This window comes from Orycteropus afer, unplaced genomic scaffold, assembly GCF_000298275.1.
Source record: "Orycteropus afer afer isolate SDZICR_OR568_19922 unplaced genomic scaffold, OryAfe1.0 scaffold00136, whole genome shotgun sequence".
Taxonomy (NCBI): Eukaryota; Metazoa; Chordata; class Mammalia; order Tubulidentata; family Orycteropodidae; genus Orycteropus; species Orycteropus afer.
The window spans coordinates 3228480-3240039 of record NW_006921723.1 but is presented as its reverse complement, the minus strand read 5'-3'; the positions used below and the strand labels follow the sequence as shown (position 1 = coordinate 3240039).

Sequence of the window (11560 nt, the reverse complement as noted above, 5' to 3'; positions counted from 1 at the left end):
AGAGCATGGGGTGAGCTGGGGGAAGGGTGCTGCAGGTGGAGGCACAACCGCACAGAGGCCCTCCAGCAACAGGAAGGAGCTTGTGAGTTTGAGCAGCCTGGGGTGGGGATGGTTGGAGAGAGAGGAGAAAGGGGGAAGATGGGGGAGGAGGCATGAGCTCTGTGGGCATGAGCTGAGGCTGTGGGGAGCCAAGGGCAGTTTGTGAGCAGGGCTAGGGCAGGACCAGACAGGAAAAAATAATTCTAGGGCCAACCCCTCAGGCCTCACATGAAGAAGCTCAGTGCGGCCTGAGGACATCCTCGGGGTGACAAGTCGTGCCAACTCAGGGTCAGGTTAGGTCAGCACCGCCTGGCCTTGAGCCTCAGCGTGGGAGCAGGGTGCTGGGACGGGGTTAATATCGGCCAAGGGAGCTGTTGTGCACTCCCAGGAAGGCAGATCTCCCACCTGGGACAATATGTCCCTACAGGGGGTGGGGCCAGGACAATGCCTCCTCATAGCTGCTTCAATCTTCTAATTTCAGTGGAAACCAGGTACCTCCTGGGAAAGGGCTGAGGTGAGGTCAAGGACTGAGTTGGGCTTCCAGAGGAGTCACGGATGAGGGACAGGCACAGCTCCTGGAACCCCGTCTCAAGGCTGCCCTGGATCCGACCTGGCCAAGTGGAAGATGGGCTGCCTGGGACCCAGAACATGAAGGGGGGGCAGCAACAATGATGCCCACCCCGCAGATGGGGAAACAGGTTCAGGGAGGGTGTAGCCTGTCCAGGGCACCGGGTGAATGAGGACTTTGATATGGCTGGGGGTTGGCTGGCAGGGGCTGTAGGTTAGTTGTGTGGGAGGCTTGGTGACCAGGTTGGTGATGTCAGAAGATGAAGCTAGGACTGTTGGGGCTACCCACTGTGGCCTCGCATCACCCCTTGAAGTACACTCTGCATTGCTGTTTTATGGGGACCACCAAGGCTTGGGGGGTGGTTCTCAATGTTGGCTCAGGTGCTGGGATCCCAGTTCCCTAGATAATGTGTTCTTGGCACCAGCAGAGCCCCCATTCTAGCCCTGGGCACCACTAACCTGTCCACAAATCAAATGCCCAAGCTGCCCTCGAAACCCCTTAGCTTTTCTCAGCAAGCCCTCAGCAAACCGTCTCCCTTCCCTGTTCTCCTGAGGCCACGGCCCTCATCCTGCTTAGCTACAGGTCAGGCACCATCCGCCCTGCATCCACGGTCTTTATTCCCATGTACCACTGGACAGACATGCACAGACCTGCCTACTGGCCAGCAGCGCATGTGTCTGAGACCCATTTTACAGGTGAAGACAGAGGCAGTACTCAACCCCTGCACACAGACAGCTGCGAGACACCAACAGTGGGTACCAGGCATTACAGGGAAGCAGCAGACCCCCCATTTCTGGCAACATTGTGAAAGTCCTTCTGGGAGGAAAGAGCTGGGAAGTGGGGCCAGGGCAGCTAGGATGGGCACTTCTTGCCAGCTGTGTTGTCAGATGCACCTCTTGCTGTGGGAGCAGGCAGGCTCAGCTATGGTACAAAGTGCAGGGTGGCCATGCCTGCTGCAGCCCTCAACTCACCCTGAGTCCCTGTAGCTCAGTGGGTCACAGTGCCAAGTCACCCTTCTGGCCTGTCCACAGCTCACACAGTTCCACGCGGCAGCCCAGGTCACGCAGTGCAGCCTTGGCCACGTCCTCACAGTCACGGTGGGCAGCGCGGGCCTGAGAGATGAGTGCCTCAGCCCCCAGGTCCAGGATGGGCTGTGAGAAGGCCTGGCTGCGGGCCACCAGGTTGCGGATCAGCATGCAGGCCTGTTTCTGGGGAGGGGAGGAGTGGTGTGAGCTGTGGGGCCCTGGGACAGGGTATACTCTGGCCTCAGGATCATCACCTAATAGGAAGCACCAATGAGGAATATGGCTGACTATGCCAGGCCTGGTCCATGCTTTCATTTTACCTTTCAGCAGCTCAGAACAGGTAAGTGGGGGCCCGAGGTCCCAAGGGCTATCTCAGAGCCAAGACAGGACCCCAAGGGACACTGGCATAGAAGAGGGTAGCTGTGTGTGGGTTCATCGTTACTCATTTGTTCACTGGGCATTGGCCATGTGCAGGCATGGGGGCACTGTGGTGGTATCTGCCTCTAGAGGGTGAGAAGTAAGGGGCTGCCTGGCCAGGGTGGTTGGGGATGGACTAGGTGGTGGGTGAGCCAGAGGAAAATCTAGGTGTGGGGTCCTAGATGAGGCACTGTGCTGGGGTGTGGGTGAGTAGAGGCAGAGAGGCAGGAGGATAGGGGCCTAGCAAGGAATCTGGGTTCCAGGTGCGTGGGGAGGAGGACCAACCACGAGGCATGGCCAGTGGTGTCCTCACATCTAAAACTTATCATGTACCCTGGACCAGCCAGGGGGCCTTCCAAAGCACCAGCAGACCCATATCTGCTTCCTGTATTTCCTTCTCTATCCCAGACTCTTCTAAAAAGAACAAAAAACGGACAAGGGGTAAGACCTAGGAAGAGAGCAGGGGAGATGCCAAGCCATCAACTGGGGGTGGGTTAGATGAAGCAACCAGGGTAGGAAGGAGGGCTACCCTCCCACCTGTCCCCACACCTGCCCCTCTCCCCATCCACCTGCACACCGGCTTCCTGTGGGTGTGTCCTCATGGCCTCCAGTGCGGCCAGGGCCCCACCCCCCTCCACGATGACCCGGCTGTTCTCCGGCTTGCGAAGGGCCAGGACGCAAAGGGCTGCACAGCTCTGCTCACACACCTGGGGGAGGGGGAGCAAAGGGTGTCTGAGTCCCAGGGGAGTAGATAGTGAGACCTCTCCCACCCCCAGATGGGCTGGTGTCACCTCAGCTGGTAACAGGCCAACAACAGTGAAGATACCAGGTGAAAAGGGACACCTTGAACCACCCCAGTCAGGCCCTCCTTGGTGTGGCAGTCACTCCAGGCCAGGGGCCCTGCTCTCGGGGTGGGTGCATGCAGGGACACCTTGAATGCCTCACCCTAATCTCTTGCTCTCCTCACCTGGATGCCTCATCCCTCTGCCTCTCCCACCCACGCAGCCTCCCTCTCCTCCACCTAGCCCTGGTCTAAGGAAGTGGGAGGAGTACCAGGTAGATGCCCACATTGACTGGGACACCACACTCCCACCCCCAACAGTGTGCACCTGGGGGCTGGCCTGGTGCCGGGTCATGGCAGCCACAATGGACTCGGCCCCACCGGCACGGACAATGGCATCCTTCACGTCATCATTGCCTGCGATGGCACGCAGGGCACTTAGCACCTGCTTCACGAGGTCCTGTGGTGAGGACAGAGCAGTCAGCTCCTGGTGGCTGGGCTGTGGGGACTCCTGTGTGGGTCTGGGGCAGCCACTCTGTAGCTGCCACACAGGCAGTTCAAGTTTGAACAGGTGTGGCCATGGGCAGGGATCCCCGCTGGCAGAAGAAGGAGCCCAGGAGGTGGATGGGGATCCAGACACCTTGGTTCAGCTTGGCAGTGTGGGTGTGTGGACTCTGTCCCTCTGTGGGCATGTGACTCAGGCCAGTCAATCACCTCATGGGTCCTGGCCACAGCTGGGTAAGGTGGGAGGCAGAGCTGAGAGGGAGGGAAACTGAGGTTCAGCCCTTTTCAGGAATTTTCAGCAGCGCAGGCAAAATGCCTTCCCTTATTTGATGAAGCCAGTTTAAACCAGTTCAAGTCTGACTTTCTGTCTGGTGCACAGGCTGTGTCCTGGTGATGCCACCAGCTGGGGACAGCATGACCATCAATGCTGTGGGCGAGGTACCACTGAGGGGCTTTCCTGGCTCTGCCCTAGCCTGATAAATGCTGTTAGATGAAAGCAGGATGAACAGGGTCCCCACTCCATTTTATAGATGAGGAACCTGAGGCCAGCCAGGGTGTGGGGCCTCCCTCTGAACCATCCCGAGTCAAGGTAAGGTCTGGGGTTTGGGGTCCGGGCCAGCTGAGGCACAGGGACAGAGCTCACTGCCCAGGGTTGAGGGAAACAATGGAAGGAACCCAAGAAGGGGGTCTTTGGTGCCCACCTGGTGGTTGGTGTCATCATCCAGCAGGGCCACTAGGACATCCAGGCCCCCAAGGTCCACGATCTCCTGGCAGAACTCATTGCGGACAGCCAGGCGCGACAGGGTGCTGCACAGCTCGCCCAGGACGCTGGGGTTGTCAGGAAATGCTGTGGGGTGGGGGTAGAGGGAGAGAGCATGTATGGGGGGAGGGGGTTCAGGAGGGGATAGGAGACCTGGGGAAGGGGCTGGGGGGAATTAGGAAGATGAGGGGATCAGGAGGGGCTCCAGCAGGGACCCAGGGGAAGCCTGGGAGGACCTGGAAGGAGGATGGTGGATCTGGGTAGGAGAACCAGCTGGGCTTAGGGTCAGAGGTCTCAGGTATGGATCCCACCTCTACTAGTGGGGGCTGCAGCTCTGATCAGGGAGGCCCAGCCCCTCTGCCTCATGGGGCACCACCTGCACCCAGAGGTCTGGAGGCCCACTGACACCTGAGGCTGCACCTGAAGAGAGTGCTCTGGGGATGGGCCTGCAGCGCCCCCTGCTGGCTGCTGAGGGATAGGCATGGTCTGTCCCCCACACCCCATAGAAATCCCAGACAACTAACTGACAGTCTCACTTGGAAAATGAAACCAGCAAAGCACTAAAATAGAACACTCGAGACAATTTTATGATCTTGGGATGGGCATGAACCTTTCTAAGTGTGACACAAAACCCAGATGCCCTAGAGGGAAATGTGGACGGCTGGCCAGACACAGCACACAGTGATGCTGCAGCCCGCACAGGTACCTGGAGGGGATGCCTTCGCAGAGATCCCCAGTTTGAGGGTGGGTACCACAGCCCATGAGGAGACCCATGAGGGTCAGTTACACTTGACTGTTATTCAAGCTGACCCCGACTGGTACTGTGCCAGTCTGTAGACATGGCTAACACCCACAGACCAGGGAGTAAGTACAGGAGACCACCCTCCAAATCTGGTGGGCTTCATCTCTCAGCTGAGGACCTTAAGAACAAACCCAGAGAAAGGAGGAGGAATTCTGCACAGGGACCACAGGCTCGGCCCCTGCCCGTGTCCACCTGCTCTGCCCTGCAGGTCTTAGACTTGCAGCCCCATCATGTGAGCTGAATCCATGAGATGAATCTCTTACTATACAGAGCTAAAGCAGCTCTGGTGGTATAGTGGTTAAAAGCTTTGGGCTGCTAACCTTGGTGGTTCAAACCCACCAGCTGCTCCACAGGAGAAAGATAAGGCAGTCTGCTTCCATAAAGATTACAGCCTTGGAAACCCTATGGGGCAGTTCTACTCTGTCCTATAGGGTTGGGATGAGTCAGAATCAACTCATAGCAGTGGGTTTGGTTTTTGTTTTTATATATAGATAGTGGTTCAGACCCTCCAGCCACTCCTCGGAAGGAAGATTGGGCAACCTACTTCTGCAGTGATACTGCCTCCAAAACCCAAGAAGGGGTCACTACGAGTGGGATCTGACTTGATGGCAATGAGTTTGGTTTTTTTTTTTTTTTTGATGGATATAGAGATAGAGATACATTTGTTGTTAGTTGCTGTTGATTACGACTGAATGTGTGCAGAGCAGAAATGTACTCTATGGAATCTTCAGTGACTAGTTTTTTGGAAGTAGATCACCAGGCCTTTCTTCTGAGGTGTCTTTGGGTGGACTCAAATGTCCAATCTTTTGGTGAGTAGCCAAGCGGGTTAAGCACTTCTGCTACCCAAGGACTGCATATATATATATGTTACGTGGGTTCTGTTTCCTGGAGAACCTAGGCTGACACAGTTCCCATAAGTGAAGAAGACGGGTGTTGAGCACCAACAGAGGAGCAGCTGACATGAGACTGCCAGGCCTGTGTTGCCCTCTCAGGGGGCATGGACATGCCCACGCTGCTCACACAGCTGTGGATGGGGTCACAGGGTAGCAGGACAGAGCCAATCACTTCCCCAGCACCTTCTAGGCTCCAGGCCCTGGTCAGGCCCTCCTCAGGTAGAAGCAGTGAACTGGACAGTGGCTCTAGGGTCTGAGCATCAGCACTGTGACGGTGGGACCAGCATGGGCAGAGTGGGGCACGTAAACATGTACAGATTTATGGCCGAATATGGCAGGAGTGTGAACCTCATCAGGACCAGCCATAGTGTAGGCATCAAGGACTCTGTCTTTGGAAACAGCACCCCAATTTCCCTGGGGGTACTTTCATTTCCCCATTCTATCTGTATGCCTGAACTCCCCTCCCCAAGGAGCTCCAGAGAGAGGCCCTTTGGGCCTGGCCAATGAGGCCTGGCCTGGAGACCTCCTGGGCAGCCAGCACACGAACCATCCAGCTGAGGCCCAAGCCACAGAGGAGGCCGTGCCCCCAGCATCACCCATGTCCCCCTATCTTGGGCAGATTAAACTGCCCAGCTGAGCCTGGCCTCAGAGGAGGACGTCTCTGGGTCTATCCCATGCCCCCTACCTTGGGCAGCCTTGACCAGCACCTTCAGGCCCTGGTTCTCCTGCACGATCATCCTGGCATGAGTGTGGGCATGGCCGAAGGGCACGCGGATGTCATCGTCAAAGGTCATGACACGGAGTGCCCCACAGGCCTCTCGGACCACGTCAGCATAGCTGCCGTGCTGAGAGATGGCTCCAGTGAGCAGGGGCAGCACGCCAGCCTTCACCAGGGCCTGCCGGTTCTGCTCGTGCTTCAGGCAGGCATGGCGTACCAGGCGGAGCGCGGCACAGGTGAGGTCAGCTGCGCTAGCGCCCTGGGCCAGTGTGGCCACCAGCAGCTGGAGGCCTTGGGCATCTAGCAGGTCAGGCTGGCCATCTGTAAGTGCTGTGAGGGTGTCCAGCACCTGGAGCAGGAGGGCTGGGTTGCCCTCTGTGGCTAGCTGCCAGGCAGTGAGAAGCACAGGATAGGCCCCCTTCTGGGCAGCGAGGAAGCAGCAAGACCTGTTCTGCTGGCATTGATCACGGAAGTGAGCCAGAGGCACCGACAACTCTTGTGGCTGGGAGTGGGCCAGGGCTTCCCGCAAGGCATCCAGGGCCTAGAGGACACAGGAGAGACAGCTGTGGGGCTCAGAGACAGTACCCCAACTGCAGCGCACATGCTCACACTCTGTGGGTTCCCTCCCCAGATCTGGGCCAGTCCTGGCCATGGTACCCTCCATAGCCACCATGTCAGAGCCCTGAGCTCCATGAAGGGGGTCTGGCTGCCTGGCTGCAGAAGGTACATGGAAAGGAAGAGGTCTGGAAACCCCAGTGTCCCTGGATGGCATGTAAGCACAGTCTCATAAACATTTCAGCCCTTGTTGCCCCTGCATAGGCCGCCCCAAGTAAGACCCGTGGAAGAACCATTTGGCAGCCCAGTCAGGTTCCAGGATCATAGAAGACATAATGGCACTGACTTTTGACATTTGTTATGCGGCCATAGCTGGCTAACACACCTGCAGTGCTCAGCTGTCTTTGGAGGTCCTTGGACCTGCCAGTCCCAGATGTCTCCTTTTGTCTCATTCACTCAACATAATTATCAAGGCTCTGCCAAGTAGAACCACACTACACACCCAGTGGATTTACCCAGATTCAATTCTAAGGCCTTGAGTAGAATATTAAACAGTATTTAATTATGATTAAATATTAATTAAATTACAAACAGTTAAGCGTTCAACTACTAGCTGAAAGGTTGGTAGTTTGAGCCCACTGGCACCTTGGAGAAGAAAAGTCTGGCAATTTGCTTTGAAAAAGTCACAGCCTTGAAAACTCTACGGAACAGTTCTTCTCTGCACACATGGGGTCACCTTGAGTTGGAATATCAACTTGATGGCAACTAGCAACAACAATAATTATGTTAACGTAATATTAATTAGTTATAATGTATTATTAAAGAGAGAAGACAGTTTTAAAAGTACAGAGAGTTCTAGTTGCCATTCAGGGGCAGGACCACATGCCTCTGATGAGCACCATTTGAATCCGTGTCCTGGTGCTAATGTCTAACATCACTGGCATCTGTCCCCAGATGGAGGCGGCTTAGCAGAAACCACTGCCCAAAGGGCTGGCACTCACCTCAACTGCCCTTCAGCAGATCCCCCACCCCCCACCCTAGCCTCAGACTTGTATATCTGACAGAGGTCATTTGATAGCTCAACCCAAAACTCTGCAAACCCATTGCTACTGAGTTGATTCTGACTTGTGGCAACTCCTTGTGTTATAGAGTAGGACTGAGCTCCACAGAGTTTCCTGGGCTGTGATCTTTAATTTTTATTGTGATTTGGGTGAAAGTTTACCAAGCAAATTCATTTTCTATACAGCAATGCATACACATTTTTTTCATGACATTGACTGCAATTCCCCACAATGTAACAGCTCTCTTCCCACTTCCTCCCTGTAGTTACCTCTTCTCTGTGTCCTTTCTTCCTATGCATTCCTGTCCCCTATGCTGTCTCCCTGTGCAAACACTGCCTTTCTGTTTTTCCACGATTGATCTCTCCAAGGAGTGTATCTACCTGATGTAAACGTTCACCCCATATGCCTGTCTATTGTTTGGCTGGAAGCCACAGGAGTGAGTTCAGTTCCAGACCTGAAGAGTAACTAGGGGCCATAGTCTCAGGGGTCTCACCAGGCTCTATCAGACCAGCAAACCTGATCTTCTTTCTTTTTTTTTTTTTTTTTTAATGATTTTGAGTTTTGTTCCGCATTGTTCTCCCACTCTATCCAGGATCTCCTGTACCAAACCCCCTCCAGGTGGTTGACAGTGGTAGCTGGGTACCATCTAGTTCTTCTGGTCTCTGGGACATACAGACTGAAAGTAACAGTCTACCAGTCCCTTGAACTGATTGCTTCCATGCATCTTTGGTTTTCTTCATTCTTCTTTGCTCTGGATGAGGAGAGACCCATCGTTGTTGCATCTAGATGGCCACTTGGCAAGACCCCAGTCGCTACTCACCAAAGCATGATGTAGAACAATGTTTTTGTGTGGTATGTCATTGGGGTGTGATCTTTATGGAATCAGACTGCCAGGGCTTTCTTCCACAGCACTGTTGGGTGGGTTCAAACTGCCAGCCTTTTGGTCAGTAGCTGATAGCTCAACAGAGTATTAACAAGTAAGTTAAAACCAGAGGCCATGGCGCTGCAGCAGGAACCTCGTAAAGAAACTGGAAAAAGCATGTGAGCTCAGTGCCCTTGAGAGTGCTCACTGCTGGAATCACAATCATTCTGCGTTTATTCAAATGTGGGAGAAAAAGAGAGGGCAATGGGTGGGTGGGGTACACTGTACCCATCACACTTAAGTGGACTCTCTCACCTTGGCTGGGATCTCATCCTAAAGCTGGGTTTCTAAGTGGGCTTGTTAACCCCGTGACCTTGAAGTAGGGCCTGCTTGCTGAGATGACACTTGCTAGAAATGGAAGGGTGGGGTGATGAACCAGGTGGTGCAGACGGTCTGTGTGTGGCTGCTGACCCAAAGGATGGACCCTTTTGAACCCACCCAAAGGCCTCAAGAGAGGCCTCAAGTTCTGTTTTCAAAAACTCAGCCTTTGCAAACCCGCGGAGCCCAGGTCTACTCTGACACACACGGGGTCACCATGAGTCGGCGTTGACTTGCCGACAGCGGCAAGGGCCACATCTGTCTGCTGTGCTTGTCCCTGGGTCCCTTCACTCTCTGTGACTGAGGGCTTTTAGCCTGTAAATTTCCACACAGATTTAGTGGCCTGACTCACTTTTTACTCAGTTTCAAGACTTGGTTTTTTTCTACAAGCCTGTTTGCTACACAGTTTATGACTCTAGCAGATTCATGTCAAAAGGCATCACAGATTTGACTTCTTCTCCCTCATTGTGAGCCTTTTTCACACACTGGAGCCCCTATACCTACACAGGTGAATAGTGCATGGGGTGAAGATGTACAAGGAGGGGGTTGGCTCTGTTGTGAGGTTCAGAAGGGCTGGGAGGGTGCAGACCCAAGGGTCTATGCATCACTTCCTGAGAAGAACAAGAAAAGGGGTGGTATGAGGGAATGGGACAGGGGACTTCCAGTTCTGTTAGTGCTTGAGTATGGGTTGAATCTTTTATGCCAAGAACATATTCATATTCTTCTTCTGTAATGAAAAATTAAATTTAAATTTAAAAAGTCAAGAAGGAAAAAGAGCAAAGGTTGAACAAAACAAGGGGTTTCCTGCTATAACCCAGTAGCATCAGAGCCTGTCTATATTCAGAAAGAGGGATCAGATTCAGGATCAGCACAAAGCTGGATTCTATGAGGTGGAGGTCAGACATACCTCCACTCTGCAAAATCCTTTCTGGCACCAGCCTTCCCTCCCACGGCACTCTCTACTTCTCTGCTGGGTTCAGTGATTCAGTGCAATGGCCACAGAGAACTCAGAGACCATACTCACAATTGCGTGATTTATTAGGGAAGTAACACCCTACAACTCGGGACCAAGATCAACTTCAAAGTAATAACTCAGGAGACAGGATACAGTCTACCAGTCAGGAGAGCTTTCAACCAGGATGAGTCTCAGCTCCTCAGCTGTGCCTGCAAGCAGACTCTCCTCTTGACCATGCCAGGCTCTGCCCTGCTTAGGCAAGTGTCACAACACTTTAGGTCTGCTGACAAGTTCCTAGAGGCACCATGCTCTGCTGGCCAGCCTCCTGCCCAAAGGCACTCAGCTCTCTCTTGCTCTGTGGGCCCGCAAACCCACCACAGCCATCTGCTGGTCCTGTGGCTCAAGCTGCTCGTACTGCTGCCGCCGTTTCTCTGTTGCTGGGCTCTGCTGTTGTTGCCAGCATTTCTTGCTGTCTCATGCCATTGTCCACCACTTGTCTGTCGGTTTGTCATACTGTGATGGCTTGCATGTTGCTATGAAGCTGGAGGTTATGACATGAGGTTATACCAGGGTCATCCATGGTAGACAGGTTTCAGCAGACCTTCCAGACTAAGACAGACTTGGAAGAAGGAAGAGGCCATCCACTTCTCAGAGAATTGGCCAGTGAAAAGCTTACAAATAACAGTGAAACACTGTCTCTTATATTACTGGAAAACTTTATGAATAGCCCTGAAACAATGTCTGATATGGTGCCAGAAGATGAGCCCCTCAGGTTGGAGGGCACTCAAAATATGACTGGGAAAGGGCTGCCTCCTCAAAGTAGAGTCAACCTTAATGATGTGGATGGAGTAAAGCTTTCAGAACCTCCATTTGCTGATGTGGCATGACTCAAAATGGGAAAAAAACAGCTGCAAAAATCTATGAATAATCAGAACATGGAATGTACAAAGTTTGAATGTAAGAAAATTGGAAGTTGTCAAAAATGAAATGGAACACATAAAGATTGATATTCTAGGTATTAGTGAGCTGATTGGTTTTGGCCATTTTGAATCAGATAATCAAACGATCTATCATACCAGGAATGACAGATTGAAGATGAATGGCGTGGCATTTATGGTCAAAAAAAATGTTTCAAGATCTATCCTGAAGGACATCAAGCTCAAATGGCATAACATACTGCACAAAACATTGTTCCACCTCCTGCTTTGGTGAGTTGTTGTTGTTGTTATGTGCCATCGAGTC

The 11560-nt window shown here is 53.2% G+C and overlaps 1 protein-coding gene across 1 annotated transcript in view; it reads right to left on the bottom strand.

Moving 5' to 3' along the window:
- Window positions 1-1602: 1602 nt before the first annotated feature.
- The window catches only part of ARMC6 (armadillo repeat containing 6), a 22399-nt gene continuing 12441 nt past the window's right edge, over window positions 1603-11560 (bottom strand). Inside the window, exons 3-7 of the mRNA XM_007945376.1 lie at window positions 6475-7048; window positions 4036-4181; window positions 3159-3290; window positions 2619-2756; window positions 1603-1815 (exon numbers count right to left, since the gene is read on the bottom strand). Of these exons, the coding sequence (XP_007943567.1) occupies window positions 1603-1815; window positions 2619-2756; window positions 3159-3290; window positions 4036-4181; window positions 6475-7048 (1203 nt within the window). The remainder of the gene's footprint in view (window positions 1816-2618; window positions 2757-3158; window positions 3291-4035; window positions 4182-6474; window positions 7049-11560) is intronic.